Source organism: Macaca mulatta, chromosome 7 (assembly GCF_049350105.2).
Source record: "Macaca mulatta isolate MMU2019108-1 chromosome 7, T2T-MMU8v2.0, whole genome shotgun sequence".
NCBI classification, from domain to species: Eukaryota; Metazoa; Chordata; class Mammalia; order Primates; family Cercopithecidae; genus Macaca; species Macaca mulatta.
Genome location: NC_133412.1, coordinates 112,146,415 through 112,166,006, shown reverse-complemented (window position 1 = coordinate 112,166,006; position 19,592 = coordinate 112,146,415). Strand labels below are relative to the sequence as shown.

General features: G+C 38.1%; 1 protein-coding gene across 1 annotated transcript in view; it reads left to right on the top strand.

Annotated features, from left to right (window-relative positions):
• The window catches only part of SEC23A (SEC23 homolog A, COPII coat complex component), an 81,030-nt gene that overhangs the window by 47,724 nt on the left and 13,714 nt on the right, over positions 1–19,592 (top strand). The window contains 5 exon segments of the mRNA NM_001261363.1: positions 807–887; positions 2,367–2,456; positions 3,915–4,021; positions 10,017–10,170; positions 15,799–15,876. Coding sequence (NP_001248292.1) covers positions 807–887; positions 2,367–2,456; positions 3,915–4,021; positions 10,017–10,170; positions 15,799–15,876 — 510 coding nt within the window.

Below are 19,592 nucleotides of genomic sequence, written 5' to 3'. Positions count from 1 at the left end.
GTCAGGCTGGTCTTGAACTCCCGACCTCAGGTGATCCACCCGCCTCAGCCTCTCAAAGTGTTGGGATTACAGGCATGAGCTATTGTGCCTGGCCACAGTGTTTTTTTTTTTTTTTTAAGATGTTAGAGGATAATGCATTTTATTCAGGAACCTGGTGTGAGGAGAGGCATAGAGGTGAGAATCAGCATTGTATGTTTGAGAAAACTGCCCAGTGAGCGTAGATGCTTTGTATTGGAATGAGGGGAAATAGCTTAAATTTGTGGGAGCTGGTTGTAGTGTGCAGACATATGTGTCATATTAGGTATTTTGCGTAAGATTCATCTGACAGTGCTATTCTGCGCATGTCAGGTAAAAGAATCTCAAGTAAGAAAAGCAAGCTTTCTAATTTTTTTTTTTTAGTTAGAAGGTATTGTGATAGCTTAAATTTTGGTGGCAGGAGAGACTGGGTAGAGACCAATCTTGGTGACAGATTTTCTCTGGGAGGAAAAATAGAATAGGGTGTCTAAGGTTTTGGATTAGGATATGTGAATTTTGGGTGGGTAGGTAGGAGTGTGAAGTCAGGATGAGGTTCCCAAATGGAGACCTCCTATGTGCTAATGGAAATAGAAGATTAAAATTAGGTCAGTGCCAGATTTTTAATTTGGCAGTGAGCATAGAAGTGCTCATTGATTATTTTTCATGTTAGTATATTTTCATTGGCTTTGAGTGTTAAATATAGATGAATATCTTATATTCTTATACACCTGTAGTTGAACATTTGAACTTACCTTTGAGGAAACCGAATATGCTATATTCTTATTTTGCAGACCTCAAGGGAAATAAAGATTTCAGGAGCTATTGGACCCTGTGTGTCGCTCAATTCTAAAGGACCCTGTGTGTCTGAAAATGTAAGTTGTGTTTATTCTAAAAAGAAAGTATAGGGCCAGGAACTGTGGCTTGCACCTGTAATCCCAGCTACTTGAGAGGCTGAGGCAGGAGGATTGCTTAAGCCCAGGAGTTAGAGACCAACCCAGGCAACATAGAGAGACCCTGTTCCCCACCCATTATCCCCGCCAAAAAAGAAAAAAAGAAGATACAGTGAATGCACAGGATAGCACCAACAAAAACTTGGGGTGGCAGCCTATAGCATTCCTTTCAGAATTCTTATATTGGTTGTTTTATGTAGTTCAGCTTCCATTGGTATACCTCCATTTGTGGTTGCTCTTTCTGCATACCCTTTTCCCATCTACCCCTAATTAAAATTTTTGTACTGTCACCAGTCTTCTATTTTTTATGCCTAAATTATGTCTTGCCCCAGTGTACCTAAAAAAAAAAAAAACAACTAATGATTTGGAAATTTGGAGACTTCTGAAAGTCAAAATTAGCTCTAAATTGATTTTTGTTACCAGAATTTTCAAAAAAGTAACCAAATTAGCCAGATTTGGAATTTCAGTTCTTTATGTTCTTTTTATCCAATTTAATGGAAGTATAATGCACTGTAAAATGTAGCTGTAGAGAGGATGATGGGACAAATAATACAAAGTGGGTAATCAACTTTAAAAGTGGCAAAGCTAAAAAATTAATATATATAAGCAGTTTGCATGGTAAAGGCCTATCTATATCTATGACATTTTCTTGGGAATCAGAGTGCTTAACAATTCTCATCCAGAGAACATGTGTTCGTAAATGCATATATTATATATTAAATCAGTTCCTCTTTATACAGATCCAGTAGTTGGATAGAAGGATAACGTTAGTTGCAATTACTTCATTAAATAGCATATGCTTTTATTTTTTATTTATTTATTTTTTGAGACAGAGTCTCGCTCTGTTGCCCAGGCTGGAGTGCAGTGGTGCCATCTTGGCTCACTTGCAGGCTCCGCCTCCTGGGTTCATGCCATTCTCCTGCCTTGGCTTTATAAGTAGCTGGGACTACAGGTGTCTGCCACCATGCCCAGCTAATTTTTTGTGTTTTTGGTAGAGATGGGGTTTCACAATGTTAGCCAGGATGGTCCCCATCTCCTGACCTTGTGATCTGCCTGCCTCAGCCTCCCAAAGTGCTGAGATTACAGGTGTGAGCCACTGCGCCTGGCCAAATAGCATATGTTTTTAACAACAACAGTATGAAGAACTTATATTAATACTTTTGTAATTTACTTAGCAAGAATTTGAATTTTACTTTTATTATGTAAAAATTATTTTGTTTTTATTATGTAAAAAATGCTTTATTTTATAATATAGTCTTAACATATTTTAAGCTCTTAACATCATTGAATTAGTTTGAAACATGACTTTTTTTCCCCTATGGTCTTTTTCCTTTTTCACCTTAATATAAAATTAATAAATTGTGTCTCTAACTTTCAAACATGCTTTATTTTATTTTACAGGAGATAGGAACAGGTGGCACATGTCAGTGGAAGATATGTGGACTTAGTCCCACTACAACCTTAGCCATATATTTTGAGGTTGTCAATCAGGTATGACTTTCTACATCTGAATATCAAAACGTACATTTGAATAAGTACTTACTTTAGACCATGAATAGTTCATATATTTTTTTCCTATAGTAGATATAACCCAAAATTTATTTTCTGTATTGGAATTTATATTTGTTTTTTATTTTTATTTTTATTTTTCAAGGCTAAACTCCTTGGTGAGAGGACATATTGTAATAGAAATGCAGGGAAACCTACGAACGCCAAACCTTGGATAGCCCAACTTTTAGTCTGTTTTCTTTCTTTCTTTCTTTTTGAATATAAACTTGAAGGATAAATGCAGTTACTTAAAATTCCCTTCTACTTATGCATTTTTGCAATTAGATGTCTAGCTTTTTCTAGTTGTCACAAAGTGTATATGATATATGAGTCTTCCTACAAGAAGGTCTCATATGTGAAAATCCATAGAAAAAGTTTGGAAAGTAATCATATTTGGGAAGATTTTCTTTTTTTTCTGCCACAGGAGGTAGTTAATCACATTGAAGAATATAAATTACTGACTTATTTATTAATAGTTTTTAGGCATAAAATGAACCATAAAATATTAACAATCAGCTTTCCTAAGGCAGGTGCAATAGTTTTTTTTAATATTAAAATTTATAAGAAATATATTGACTCTTATTGACAAAAGCAAAACAAAATGACACACAAAAACAAAGCAAGAATGTCTTGTCAGAAGGCATGAATAAAATTTTCCTATTGACTACTTGTATTTCTTTCTGATGATAATTATTATATATTGCTATTAGTTTCTTCTCATTATTAATCTTTCATTGGTTGGTTGTTCATCATATGATTATGTTCCTAAAAGTTCTGCTTTCATCTTCTATACCTAGGGGACGAGGACTTAGCTCAATTTCTCTTTATCCAGTTACAAGTTGAACATCTCAAATCTGAAATCTGTAATGTTTCAAAATCTGGAACTTTATGAATGCTGACATGACACTCAAAGAAAATGCTCATTGGAGAGCATTTTGGATTTTGGATTTTTGGATTTGGGGATGTTCAGTTGGTATAAGGCAAATATTCCCAAGTTTGAAAAAATATAAAATCCAAAACATTTCAGGACCCAAGCATTTTGGATAAGGGATATCCAAACTGTGCAGTTTGGCTTAAATGACCTCACTTAGGTCTTGTCTTTTAATTTCTTTGTGCTCTCCCTTTTCTTTGTTCTTTCATGTCCCTCTTGCTTATATATTACTTGAAAATTGATTTCCTAGCAGGACTGACTTCTCTCATTCTTGAGTATTTTCCTCCTCTCCCATATTAATTTCTCCCTTCTGTGTGACAAATTATAATTGTTTTGAATGCATTAGAAATAAGTATCCTTCTAATCAATTTTAGAATGAATTATTTTTAGTGCTAGGACATGCAGCGTGTGATTATATGACAACAACATAGTAAAATTTGCTTAGGTTTTACTCCATTATATTTATACAGCATAATGCTCCAATTCCTCAAGGAGGGCGTGGTGCAATCCAGTTTGTGACTCAGTATCAGCATTCAAGTGGGCAGAGACGCATCCGAGTGACCACCATTGCTAGGAAGTAAGTTGTATTTGTTAAGAGATTTGATTTTCATATCACAACTATCTGGGTTGTGTTTCCAAAGTGGATTCCTATTTTGGGTGACATCCATGACTAGCAAGTGAATATTTGTGACTAATAGTATTTTATTTATTTCTTTTTAACCCAGATTATTTGCTACAATATTCATTACTAAGAACTGTAAGAGCAATTTTAAAAAGTACTTCTAAGACACACCCTTCAAAATATTATTTACCTCATTCCTGTGAGAGGAGAAGAATCAAACATTTACCTATAATAGTCAATAATAATATATATAATCCATTATATATATGACAGCACATTAATTAATCACATTACTTTTCAACTAGTGATAAAAATTCTTAGCTATTTTTTTCAAGTTTTATTAGTCATTTAATTCATCTGTTAAGCCATTACTCAGCTTCTGCTTTGTGGAGTAGGTTCTGTTGTGGGAGAGTATGAATGCAGAAGCCGTGAACATACTTAGCCTCTTGCTATATGACGGTGTGGTATAGAGTAGTCCTCACACTGTCTGTGGTAAAGGGCCAGTTGTGGTTTTTTCCCTAATCCTTCGGGTACAGATGCTTTTATTAAATACAATAAAAATGAATTACTAGAAAAATGAAATTTTAAAAAGTGATTTAAAACAAACTCCCTGTTTTATGTTATTAGATTAATAAGATACAAGATTATTTTGTGAAGTTGCTCAGTTTCTAAATATTTATTGTTAGTTCCTCTATTGACTTCGTGGCACTGGTTCACATACCACACTTTGACTAGCACTTGTTGAGACCACAAAAGGTAAAGTCTGTATCTAACAGATTCAATTATAGGGTAGTATTTTGTGTAACATCTTTGCCCAGGATTTGCAGAGACAACAAATTTAATTGAATTTAGTACGCTTCTTTTTATTAAGAATTAGAAATAAATTATTTCGCTGCTACTTTGGTATCTCTATATATTTGTGAAGTATAAAACAAAAGGAAAATAATTGTGGAATGAGTTTAGTTAGGAAGAGATTTTTAGATAAGGTGAATCTAGAAATGAACAGGCTTTGGTCTTTATTTCTATTTGTCTTGAACTTGGTTGTCTGGATAGGGAAAGTGTTGATCAGTAAACTTACCCAGTTTAGTCATGGTCTAGACAATGGACAAGGAAGGCATTTGTAGCTCTCATTTTCATTAACTGTACTTAAACTCTAGCTTCATTCTTGAAAATCTTAAGACTTTTGATGAGTGATGGACATGAACACAACATTTGAACTGAATATTAGTTGTATTGGATGATCTATTACATAGCACAGGGTTGTACATAGATTGACTGTCCTGTTCTGTTACCTTGCTTTGACTTCACGTCCTGGAACAATGTCACGGGGATACATTATTCATTTGAAGAAAAAATGTCAAATGAACCTTCCCTTAGATTTGTTCAGATTTCAGATAAGGAACTCGGAAGTACTGATTCCTGGCAAACTTCTCAGTTTTTTTATGCCTCTCAACATGTGTGCGCGTGCACACACACACGTGTGCGCACACATTAAATTTGACATTCAGAACATTTGCTTAAAGAAACAACGATATACCAAATGAGGGAGTTTTTACATTTTACAAAGTCACTGGTTTATACTACTCAAAAATGTCTTAGAAGACAAAGTCTGAGCAACTGATCCAGATTAAAGGATACTAAAGAAACATTACCACTAATGCCAATGTGTGATCCTGGACAAAATGCGATGTCAGGGAAAAATTTTGCTTTAGAAGCTATTATTAGACAATTGCGGAAATATGAATATGGTCTCTTTCTATATGATAATAACAATATATCAGTGTTAGATTTCACCAATTTAATAATTGGAGCTATATAAGATAATTTTTTGTTCTTAGGAGATAGACACTAAAGTATTTCGGGCAGAAGGTCATAATGTCTCCAACTTAATCTAGAAGAGTTCAGCAAAAAATGTATATATAAATGGAGAGAGAGAATGATAATGCAGATGTGTTAAAATGCTAACAATTGATCAATCTAGGTGATGGATATATAGCAGTTTATTCCACTCTTCTTACTGTCTTTATGTTTGAAATATTTTTAAAATGAAAAGTTTTAAAAGGTTAGATTACTCTTTCAAGAGACAGGGTGCTGTCTGTGAGAAATATCATGGGCTTATATATTTTCAGTTTGCACAGAATTTATGAGGCTATTTGTAGAGAGATATGTGTGTTATGGTGCCATTTATAGCATTGTCTTACCAAAAGCATCCATCTTTTCAAGTTAACTTATCCCAACCATTTCCAATGATCAGAGCATCTTGTTTTTTTTTGTTATAGTTGTGTGTTTTTTTTTTTTTTTAAACTAGGATTATGACTATCAGGGCCTAGACAAGTGTTTTGGTTAAGTGAATAAGCCATATGAAAATAAAGGCTCCTGAGAACACAAAGTTACTCTATTTTTCATATAGAAAATAACTTTGATCTAGGAATTTTGGTTTAAACTAGTTGTAAGAATCACAGTGAAGGGGTATGGGAAATGTAGAATACCGATTTTTATAATGTCAAGAAGCCCTTTAAACTTGACTTTAAGAACATACCTTTTAATTTATGTCTAAACAAATAATAAGTAGTAAATTTGCATGTGTTCACTTGGAATGTATTTCCTCTATTGCACCATTATATTTTCAGAATAAAAAAATCACCTTCATAGTTCAAAGCAAATAAATATGGTCATTCAAGTTTGGAAAGTACTGATTCAAACAGTGTTGTTTTTAATTCTTTGATTTTTAAAATTAAAATTAAAATAATTAATAAAACACTAAACCAAACTATTAGTATAATCATGAAGTCTTTAAATTGCATTAAAACATAACTTTCAAAATTACCAATGTCTTCTTTCACACATTCTCATTCTTTTTTGCTTCTTACTGTTTACTACACTGAGATAATTCACACGTTTCAACCATCTGGGAAACATTTAATAATTATTTGCTTATTGAAAGAAAATTAAAAATACAGAAAGAAGGGAGAAGAATTTTAAACATGCTACTGCCTGAATTCCCTTAGGATCACTCTTACATGTAAAAGTGGTTCAGCATTTATTTTCAAGAAGTCTGTAAGTATGTCTGGCCAGTCACTATATCTGAAATATTAAACAAACAAACATAAAATGTATTGCTGAGTCTTCCCAGGATCAGTTTGACTAGATTGGATTTATACAGCATTTGGATTTAATAAATTGCTGCTATTTTATGTGTAATATCAAATTATTCCCTTAGACTGAAATTTTTACTTGTTAACTTTTCATTGGTTTTAGGCAGTGTATTAACATGGAAATAAAAGAATACAAAGTAATTTTAATTACTTGATTTTTATCACTAATGATTGAAAGGCCAGTGAGAAACTTCTGACACTTAATTCATTTTCCAGTGGAATAAACAAGAATTACTTAGGTTGAGAGAAAACCTTTATTTTTGTATAGTTTGTATTTCTATATTTAAATACAAAATTATTTTTTAAAATTTCATTTAAAAAATTAAATGAAATTTTAAAGTTGGATATAGGGACTTACATATCTATGTGTGGGGACACACATATATGCAATTATTTTTACTCGTAAAAATCTTTTATTGGCCAAGTGTGGTGACTCATGCCTATAATCTCAGTGCTTTGGGACGGCTGAGGCAGGAAGATCACTTGAGTCCAGGAGTTGGAGACTACCATGGGCAACATAATGAGACCTTCATCTCTAAAAAAATGGTTTTAAATTAGCTGGGTATGGTGGTCTGTGCCTGTAGTCCTGCTACTCAGAAGGCGGAGGTGCGAGGATTGCTGGAGCCCAGTAGTTTGAGGTGAATCATGATTGTGCCACTGGAACCATGATCATGCTACTGCATTCCAGCTTGGGTGATAGAGTGAGACCTTGTCTCTTAAAAAAATCTTTTTTTTTTTTAAACTTCCTTATTTTATGTCTTTAAAGTTTTTTTTTTTTTTTGAGACAGTTTTGCACTGTCACCCAAGCTGGAGTGCAGTGGTGCCATCTCGGCTTGCTGCAGCCTCTGCTTCCCAGGGTAAGGCAATTCTCGTCTTCAGAGTAGCTGGGATTACAGGCATGTGCCACCATGCCTGGCTAATTTTTGTATTTTTAGTAGAGACAGAGTTTCACCATGTTGCCGAGGCTGATCTTGAACTCCTGAGCTCAAGCAATCTGCCTGCCTCAGCCTCCCAAAGTATTGCGATTACAGGCGTGAACCACTGCAACCAGCCTAGAGATAGGGTCTTGCTGTTTCTCAGGCTGAACTCAAACTTCTGGGCTTAAGTGATTCTCCCACCTTAGCTTCCTGAATAACTGGGACTATAGATATGTGCCACCATGCCGACTGGAGTAGTAAAAAATCTTAATGTTTTAAGGAATGTGGTTGGAGAGCTGCCTTTACACTTACTTTGGAAGATTTCTTTAGGTTTGGTTATATTTTTCTGAAAAACAATAAATGCTATACTAAACCTGCTATTAGTGATTTAAAAAAATGCTAGTTTGAGCCTGATGCAGTGGCTCACACCTGTAATCCCAGCACTTTGGGAGGTTCAGGTGGGTAGATTGCCTGAGCTCAGGAGTGCAAGACCAGCCTGGGCAACATGGTGACACCCTGTCTCTACTAAATACAAAAAAGTTAGCCAGAGTGTGTAGTCGCTACTCTGTAGGCTGAGGCATGAGAATTGCTTGAACCCAGGAGGCAGAGGTTGCAGTGAGCTGAGATCCCTCCACTGCACTCTAGCCTGGGTGACAGAGCAAGACTCTGTCTCCAAAAAAAAAAGCTAATTTGTTTAAGTAATACTGGAATTTTGAAATATCAAAGTAGGCTGGGCGTGGTGGCTCACGCCTGTTATTCCAGCACTTTGGGAGGCCTAGGTAGGCGGATCACTTGAGGTCCGGAGCTCAAGACTAAACTGATGAACATGGCGAAACCCCCTCTCTACTAATATCGTGGGAATCAGGAGACTGGAGAGACCAGTAGGTGGAACAGGAGGATTTTATTGAGTGCACTTAGACCCAGTGGATTAACATCCGAAGACTGGGCCCCAAGCAAAGGCAGGGCTTGGCTTATATACACACTTTTGAAACGGGGTTGACTAGTTTGAAACAAGCTTATAGTGGCGTGAAGCGTAGTGGCGTGAAAGCTCATGTACAGAGGCAGAACAAAGGCAGTTAATTAAACTGTGACAGGTTCATAATGCAGGCTTATGAGTGACTCTTGCTATGTAGCCTGGATGGCTGTTATCTAGCTTTGCTCGAGATCCTTGCACGGGCTTATCTCATATCCTTTGCTATGGCGCCTAGATGGTTGCAATCCAGGCCCACTCAGGCATGTCTCGTGACCTTTGCTGTGTTGCTCAGATAAAACAGACTACTTGAAGTTGCTAGTTATAGAAAACAGGAATCTGTAAACTCTTAGGTTTACTCACATCATAAGAGAGAGGAAAATTTGTTTCTCTTCTCCCTGTATTTGAGGGAGTGCTGGGAGAGTCTCCAGAGCACATTCCTTTGAGCCCTGGCTTCTTGGATAATGTTGTCGATACTTTGCCTGGGTCTGGGCTTTGCCCGTTACTGCCTTTGGGATGAGTTAGCCTAACACCTAAAGCTTGTTTCCTTCTCTTTTTAATTTTATTTTTCTTTATTTGTTTAATTTCCTGCCTCACTAAAAATACAAAGATTTAACTGGAATTGGTGGCAGGTGCTGTAATCCAAGCTACTTGGGAAGTTGAAGGAGGAGAATTGCTTGACCCCAATAGGCGATGTTGCAGTGAGCCAAGATCGCACCATTGCACTACAGCCTGGGTGACAGAGCGAGATTCTGTCTCAAAAAAAAAAAAAAAAAAAAAAAAAAAAAGAAATATTGAAGTAGTTTCTGTATCTTTTATCTTTTAAATTTAAATTTGTATGGTAGCCAACTATGACATTGTGGATATAATAATTCAGCAGGATTTCTATGCTTTCTTATTGTCTTTAGCTGGGCAGATGCTCAAACTCAAATCCAAAACATTGCTGCATCTTTTGACCAGGAGGCAGCTGCCATTCTTATGGCCCGACTAGCAATATATAGAGCAGAAACAGAAGAAGGTCCAGATGTGCTTAGGTGGCTGGACAGACAGCTCATTCGACTGGTAAGAAGTAAACACTGTACTTTTCTAAATTTGTATGCTTTCATTTATAGTAAATGTTTGTTGCATAATCTCTTTCAAAGTACTTAACAGTGTATCTGAAATACTGTATGAGAAACTCCTATTCAAATTACTGAGACAGTAGCACAGTAATGAATAGTAGAATTCAGTAATCTCTTCCAGTAAACTAGATTGCCTTTTTTCCTTAAAAATTAAGAGTGACAATTTAGTAACCTATTATTTTTCTATTCTTATTGGCTGGAATGAAGTTAGTTCCAAATTTAATTCTGTATTATTGTAACAATTTTTATTGCTTTTTAACATATTTCTTCATTGCTGTGGCTTTAGTTTTTTACTTTCATTTTAATGGAACTGTTATATATGCATCTTTTAAAAGAAATTAGGTCAGGAATGGTGGCTAATGGCAGTAATCCCAGCACTTTGGATCAGGAGTTCAAAATCAGCCTGGGCAACATGGCGAAACCGCCGTCTCTACAAAAAATTCAAAAAAATCAGCTAGGCGTGGTGCTGTGTGCCTGTAGTCCCACCTACTCCAGAGACTGAGGTGGGAGGATCACTTGAGCCCAGGAGGTTTGAGGCTGCAGTGAGCTGTGATCGTGCTGCTGCATTCCAGCCTGGGCAACAGAGTGAGACCCTGTGTCAAAAAAGAAATGAACCAGGGTAGAAAAATTATACTTATTAACATGCAAAATATAGACAAGTCTGTATTATCTGGTTCTAGATTACCAACATGCAGGCTAATAAAGTTATTAGTAGCGTTGATTGACTTGGGTTTTTAACATGCCAGAACACCATTACTGTACTTGCATTATGACATAGAGTACTTTATTAAGCTTAGTTTCTTTTTCTTTTTTTTTTTCTGAGACAGGGTCTCACTTTGTCACGCAGGCTGGAGTTCATTGAGATGATCATGGCTCACCATAGCCTTGACCTCTCCCGCTCAAGTGGTCCTCCCACCTCAGCCTCCTGAGTAGCTGGGACTGCAGACAAACACCACCACACCTGGCAAATTTAGAAATTTTTTGTAGAGATGGAGTCTCCTTATGTTGCCTAAGAGAGGTCTCGAACTCCTGGGTTTAAGTGACTCTCCCATCTCTTTCTCCCAAAGTGTTGGGATTACAGGTGTGAGCCACCATCACCATACCTGGCTAATTAAAAAAAAATTTTGTAGAGACTGGGTCTCACTGTTTTGCTCAAGGTAATCTCAAACTGCTATGCTCAAGCACCCCTACCACCTTGGTGTCCCAGAGTGTTGGGATTTTACGAGCATGAGCCACCACACCCAGCTAAGCCCAGTTCTTAATGCTCCATTTTTAGTCAGCAACCTCTGGCTTATTAATTGTTTGAAGGTACTTCTTTATGCACTCTTTAGCTTAAATACCCTGTTGAGAACTCTATTTGCTAAGCTATCGAATTTCTGTGTCTGGTGTTTTTTGTGTTGTTGGTGTAGGTTTTCATGTAATTTTAAAAATTCTTGAGTGAACTAGACTTGTTTTAAAAAGCTAGCTGTTTTTGTAGCATCATTCATAACTTTTTTCATTTTACCTCCAACAGTTTTTTTATACTAGTACCTCTTTGAAAAAAGCAGCTTTATGACAATATTACCTTAAAAACAAGAGAGATTAAATCTCTCACAGGGTCCACTATTGATGGGACACTATTAGCACAAATGCCAACACAGTTCCTTCAAGGTGAATCTTTTGTTTCCAGATAGATATAACACTAAATATATTTTGACCCTTGCTTATTTAGGACAGCAGAAAAGTTTCGCTTTGTAGCAGAAATTTTCCTTGAATTACACTGTTATTTAGAAATCTGACATGACATCAGTGAAACCTGTTAACTTGTCAATCTGTAGAGAATCTGTTTTTTCAGCTTATTATACACAGATGTCTCCAGCATCATGTGACATGTCATCAGTGCTTTGACTTATTGTACTTGTTTAAATGGGACCTTTTCAATTTCTCAGACTACATCTTTTTTTTTTTGAGACGGAGTTTGGCTGTTGTTGTCTAGGCTGGAGTGCAATGGTGCAACCTTGGCTCACTGCCACCTCTGCCTCCCAGGTTCGTGCAATTCTCCTGCCTCAGCCTCTGGAGCTGCTGGGATTACAGGTGCACACCACCATACTGGCTAATTTTTTGTATTTTTAGTAGAGATGGGTTTCACCATGTTGGCTAGGCTGGTCTTGAACTCCTGACCTCAGGTGGTCCACCTGCCTCGGCCTCCCAAAGTGCTGGGATTACAGCCATGAGCCACTGCATCTGGCCTCAGACAGCATCTTGTCCTAGCATTTTCATTTACTATGATTTTACATATTGGCAATATTCTTTTCTCAACAACTGTGTGACTTTTCCTTTTCTAGATAATAAGTTGTGCTCTGAAATAGCTTGCTTCCTTAGTTTTTTTCACTAATTGTGACTTTGTCTCAACAAATGCTTTATTGTTTAGAGATTCTAAAAGCTGCTTGGTGTAGTCATCACCTTTTGCTTGTCAAATGGCTGTGATTTGTAGTAAAGGGCTTTTTCCATTTTGCCAGAGGCATTGCTGAATTTGTAGGTTGTCACATATGACACAAAATTGAATAGTACAACTTGGATTACTGTCCCCTGTAAAACCCACTGATTTTCTTGTAAAGGTGGATTTTTTTTGTGTTTCCCTTGTTGCATGAGTACACTGAAATGACTCAGATGATTGTAATTCTTCAGAATTATCAGGATTCTCTGGAGATTTATGTCTAGAATTGTTTTCTTTTATATCTTTTATCTCACACCTCAACTTCAAGATTTTTTTTTTTTCCAACTTTTAAGTTCAGGCATACATGTGCAGGATGTGCAGGTTTTTTATATAGGTAAATGTGTGCCATGGTGGTTTACTGCATAGATATCCCATCACCCAGGTATTATAGGCCAGCATCTATTAGCTATTCTTCCCAATGCTCTCCCTCCCCTCACTCCCCACAGGTGCCCAGTGTGTGTTGTTGCCCCTCATGTGTCCATGTGTTCTCATCAGTCAGCTCCCACTTGTAAGTGAGAGCATGTGGTGTTTGCTTTTCTATTCCTGTGTTAGTTTGCTGAGGATAATGGCTTCCAACATCTGTGTCCCTGCAAAGGACATGATCTGGTTCCATTTTTTTTTTTTTTTGAGACGTAGTCTTGCCCTGTCACCCAGGTTGGAGTGCAGTGGGACGATCTCGGCTCACTGCAACCTCCTTCTCCAGGTTCAAGCAATCCTCCTGCCTCAGCTTCCCAAGTAGCTGGGATAACAGGTGTGCGCCACCACACCCAGGTGTTTTTTTTTGTATTTTTAGTAGAGACAGGGTTTCACCATGTTGGCCAGGCTGGTCTTGAACTCCTGGCCTTGAGTGAGCTGCCTGTCTTGGCCTCCCAAGTGCTGGGATTACAGGTATGAACCACCACGCCCAGCTAATCTTGTTCTTTGTTATGTCTACAGAGTATTTCGTGGTGTATATGTACCACATTTTCTTTATCCAGTCTATTGGTGGGCATTTAGGTTGATTCCATGACTTTGTCTCACACCTCAGTTTCAAAAATTGCCACACTGTTTGACATGTTTGTAAAACATAAACACTAATGTAAAACAGAGGGGCCTAGTAATTAATTAAATGAGATGACTGCAAAAAGTACAAAATTACATAAACCTCAGAACGTACTTTACTTCTAATTTACACATTCTACATTTTGCAGCATTTACAACAGCAGCAGGGCAGTTGGGGCTAGAGACCAGATGAGTCTTGTGACCCCATTTTATGATAATGACTGAAGGAAGCAAGGGTTTATCTGTCATGTTAAAGATGTCCAAAACAGATATGGTGCCAGCACCAATTTGGCTCTCTAATGCACACTGTCTCCAAAACAGTACACAAAAAATGATGTTTCTTTTTAATTGAAGTTACTCTAGTAAGTCATCAAGGAAAAGAAAACACTTATATTACTTTGCTAAATTGAGGCAAAGAAATTTGTTAGTATGATTTCCTAGATTTTTTATTAGGGAAAAACTTATAAAATTTTTAATACCTAAACAGTATTTACTTTTTCTCTATTTGTGTTGCTGTTGTTGTAATAGCTAAAAATTCAGCAGTGAAGTTATCAGTACAAGAAAATGAGTCTCCTAGAATAGCTACTGAAACTAAAGTGCGTTATCACCTAAGTCATTTATCACATAAGATATTGGTATCCACACATGATTTACTGCCTCTACTCTCAGTCTCTTGTTCAGATCCATTGTGCATCCAACTTCAGGGATCTGTTCATCTCTTTCTTTTCTTTTCTTTTTTCCTTTCTTTCCTTCTTTTGAGATGGGGTCTAGCCATATTACTTACCCAGGCTGGACTTGAACTCGTGGGCTCAGGTGATCCTCCCACCTCAGCCTCCCGAGGAGCAGGAACTACAGGCCTGTGCCACTGCTCCTGGCTTCCTTTTTGACTCCTGGCCTTTTCTGTTTCACTACTTAAAATTAATGGCTGATTCATCTTTGAAACCTTGGGTTTACCCATCAACCACTAATTGTATTCTCCCTTTAGCTGCATTGCTAGCCATCATGGGTAAACATTTCATCTAATCAGACTTGGCTCAGGAAATCTTCTGTCTTAAGACTATTGACACTTTCCCTGCAAGCCAGGTTTTCTCTTGCTGCACCAATGGGATGAAGCACTTTAGTTTTGCTGTCCATGCCTGGCTAATTTTTAAAATTTTTTGTAGAGACAGTATCTCACTGTGTTGCCCAAGATGGTCTCAAACTCCTGGGCTCAAGTGATCCTCCTGCGTTGGCCTCCCAGAGTGCTCAGATTATAGGCATGAGTCACTACACCTGGCTCAAAACTTTTTTTTTTTTTTTTAGATAGAATCTTGCTCTGCCACCCAGGCTGGAGTCCAGTGGCACGATCTTGGCTCACTGCAACTTCTGCCTGCCGGATTCAAGCAATTCTGTTGCCTCAGCCTCCCAAGTAGCTGGGATTACAGCCGTGCACCACTATGCCTGGCTTATTTTTGTATTTTTAGTAGAGACAGGGTTTCACCATGTTGGCCAGGCTGGTCTTAAACTCCTGACCTTGTGATCCTCCTGCCTCGGCCACCCAAAGTGCTGGGATTACAGGTGTGAGCCACTGTGCATCGCCAAATTTTTTTTTTTTTTTTTTTTAAATAGAGATGGAGGTCTTGCTATTTTGTTCAGGCTGGTCTTGAACTCCTAGGCACAAACGGTCCTCCTGCCTTGGCTTCCCAAAGTGCTGGAATTACAGGCGTCAGTCACTGTGCCAGCCTTTTTGGTGTTTCAGGGCACATGTTGAACTTTTTTGTTGTTATCTAAGAGCTCTTTATTTGTTGTGAGAGATACTTAGTTAAAAAATATCCAAATATTTTAAGGTGAGTTATTAATTACATTGGGGCAATGTGGTATTTGTTTCTGAAATTTAATGTTTTTTCTTTGGTTTTGTCTCTTGGTAAGTCTATAAGTAATACTATAATTTTATCCTTTATCAAGTATCTGCTTCCTGATGATTGGTAACTTCTTGTAAATAGAATATTTATAGGCAACAGTGTTAGCTTTTATTCCAGGAAATAAATTACTAACACATTTTATTTTATTTAGTGTCAGAAATTTGGAGAATATCATAAAGATGACCCAAGTTCCTTCAGATTTTCAGAAACTTTCTCCCTTTATCCACAGGTAAGTAGGTAAAAGATTCGTATTCTTTTCTTTTCTTTTTTTTTTTTCTTTTTTAGAGACAGGCTCTCACTGTGTCACCCAAGCTGAAGTGTAGTGGCTCCATCATAGCTCACTGTAACCTGGAACTCCGGGCTTAGTCAGCCTCCTGAGTAGCCAGGACTACAGGTGTGTATTTTTTTTGGTAGGGATGGTTTCCTGCTATGTTGCTCAGCCTGGTCTTGAACTGTTAGCCTCAAGAAGTCCTTCTGTCTTGGCCTCCCAGAGTGCTAAGATTGCTACACCCAGCCAGACCCATATTCTTTTCTTGTGCGGCCAGTAGCATTGAGCCTCATTTTTCCTTTTTTATTGCTCTTTTTATAGTACCTATTTTATTGGGTTATTCTTTTCGTTAGATAAGTTTGGGATAGCTAAGAAATTAATATTGTGCTGTGAGTAGTTGGTGAAAAGTATATAGTATTTTTATATTGGCCTTGCAAATAGTCATTTATTTGTGGTGAATAGAGACTTACACTGGAACCCTGCAGTGGACAGAATTAGGTGTCAGGCTGGTTAGTTTTCCATTTGACATAAGGGGACCTAATTATAGTGGTACCAGAAGGACTTCATCTGAGGTTATTGTACCAGTTAGCTAGTCTTGTAGTATAGTATCACACCTGAGAACAATTTTATGGGGCCAGACTAGATAAATAGAAAAGAAACTAATTTGATTTACCTTACAGAATGTTTTCCACCTGGAGCACTGGAATCTATCCCTCCATCCTCCTGTTGATTTGATAGATATTTTTAAGTCTCTGTGTTCACAGTACTATGTGCAAGGAACTTTAGGAGGATACAGGTGACTGAGATGGATCCCTCTTACAAGGAGCTTTTAGTCTAAAGGGCAAGATGTGAAATACACATAAACAGCACAGAACAGAAACTGAGAAATGCTATGAGAGATATATAGAATTTAAAGGAAACTTAAAGGAATCCTTCTAAATGGATGATTTTATATATCTTTTGAAGGAGGAGGTGGCCTTTTAGCTTAACTTGGAAGGATGATTAATATTGAGATGTGGAAATTCATATTTTTGCCCATGAGAACTTTGTTTAAAGCATCAGCTTTCTTTTTCAGAGCTGCTCTGTTTTTTGTTTTTTTGTTCTGAGGATCCTTTATTGTTGATTAATCTATAACCCAGAAACTCCATGCTTATAGAGGGGAGACTTCCCTAAAACCTCTGGCGAGATTTTGGAGAATTAGGAAAAGGCAAGGTCTACTTGTCTTAAGGCATGTAAAATTCTTTGTTTTGTCATTTTTGTAGCAGAAACTAATAGGAAAATGATTGAGGACATTAGCCTAAGTATTTGACTAAGTATCTCCACACTTTCCTTTCTTTCTCTTCTGTCCCTGCCTCAAGCCTTCTTGTTGGGCTTTTAGATCTTCAGTGAGATCTGGACATTTCCATCTTTCTCCCTTTCCTGGAAATAGGAAGCAGGGGACCCTGGAATACCTTTTGTCTTGGGTTTTCAAAGTCTGATAGTCTTCTAAAAGATGGCATAGACCAAATTTAAGGGAAGTCTTCATCCCCAAAATATTACCTAACATTTGCCAATTAGTCATTTCTGTGAGTAAACAGGAATGACTGAAGTAGTAAGGGATGCAAGAGCCTCTCAATGAATTGTAGATCCTGAAAACAGAATAGGAATGAGAATTTCAGTGAGTGACATGTTGGGAGAAAACTGTTGAATGAGTCCCAGACAGGAGCAACATATAGGCACTTGGGACCTGAGGGTTGGAGGAATTTAAGAGAAGTGTCTAAAGACAAGTGGGAATACTTTCTGGCTGATCTTAATCAGTTTTATCAAAGACCCAATGTAGCTATCCATTATTCAGGTCTAACTCAGACTCTTTGATTTCTTTCATGTGAGGAGTAGGTGGAGGGGAAGAAAGTGAAAGGAGAAAGAAGCAGTGAAACAAAATCTGGAGAATGTTTCTTAGGTATAGGGAAAACATTAAATATTAAGAAATTATATGGGGGTGTGTGTGTGTGTGTGTGTGTGTGTGTGTATGTGTTATATCAGTGTAGACCCTTCCCAGTACAATTTTTAAGTCATTGTATTAGTTCTCATGCTGCTAATAGACATACCTGGGACTGGGTAATTTATAAAGGAAAGAGGTTTGTTTATTTATTTATTTATTTATTTTTGAGACAGAGTCTCACTCTGTCACCCAGGCTGGAGTGCAGTGACGCCATCTCAGCTCACTGCAGCCTCTGCCTCCCTAGTTCAAGCAATTCTTGTGCCTCAGTCTCCCGAGTAGCTGGGTTACAGGCGCGTGCCACCACATCTGGCTAATCTTTTTTTGTAATTTTAGTAGAGATGGGGTTTCACCATGTTGGCCAGGCTGGTCTTGAACTGCCAACCTCAGGTGATCCACCTGCCTCAGTCTCCCAGAGTGCTAGGATTACAAGCGTGAGCCACCATGCCTGGCCAAGAGGTTTAATTGACTCACAGTTCCACATGGCTGGGGAGGACTCACAGTCGTGGCGGAAAGCTAAGGGGAAGCAAGACACATCTTAACAATGCAGCAGGCAGGAGAGCATGTGCAGGGGAACTCCCATTTATAAAACCATCAGATCTCCTGAGACTTACTACCACGAGAACAGTATGGGGGAAACTGTCCCCCGACATGATTCAGTTCTCTCCACCTGGCCCTGCCTTGACAAGTAAACTTGAATTGACAATTCAAGGTGAGATTTGGGTGGGGACATAGTCAAATCATATCAGCCATTTATAAGTAGAAAATTTGTAGTTTATTTTTATATCTTCTTAGAATCTTTTGGTGTTGGTAATGAGTAGTAATGAAAAAGCCCAAAGATATGGTCGGGGGGGAGGATTAAAAACAAAGAATGGTCATGGTTTACTACCTGGCACCAGCCTCTGAATAACTTAGATTTGAGCAAGGGGTTTTTGTCTTTTTTTTTTTCTTTTAAATACAGACAAGGTCTTGTTATGCTGCCTAAACTGGTCTCCAACTTCTGGGCCTCAAGCCATCCCAGAGTGTTGGGATTACAGGTGTGAGCCACCATGCCCAGCCATCCTTTTCTTACTTTAACTTAAAATTTTTTTTTTTTTTTTTTTGAGACGGAGTCTCGCTCTGCCGCCCAGGCTGGAGTGCAGTGGCCAGATCTCAGCTCACTGCAAGCTCCGCCTCCCGGGTTCACGCCATTCTCCTGCCTCAGCCTCCCGAGTAGCTGGGACTACAGGCGCCGCCACCTCGCCCGGCTAGTTTTTTGTATTTTTTAAAGTAGAGACGGGGTTTCACCGTGTCAGCCAGGATGGTCTCGATCTCCTGACCTCGTGATCCGCCCGTCTCGGCCTCCCAAAGTGCTGGGATTACAGGCTTGAGCCACCGCGCCCGGCCTAAAATTTTTTTTCTTTCTTTCTTTAATTTTTTTCTTGTAGAATTTTATTTATTTATTTATTTATTTATTTTTGAGATGGAGTTTTGCTCATGTTGCCTAGGCTGGAGTGCAATGGCGCAATCTCGGCTCACTGCAACCTCCACCTCCTGGGTTCAAGCAGTTCTCCTGCCTCAGCCTCTTGAGTACCTGGGATTGCAGGCATGCGTCACGACGCCCGGCTAATTTTTCGTATTTTTAGGAGAGATGGGGTTGCTCCATGTTGGTCAGGCTGGTCTCGAACTCCCGACCTCAGGTGATCCACCCGCCTTGGCC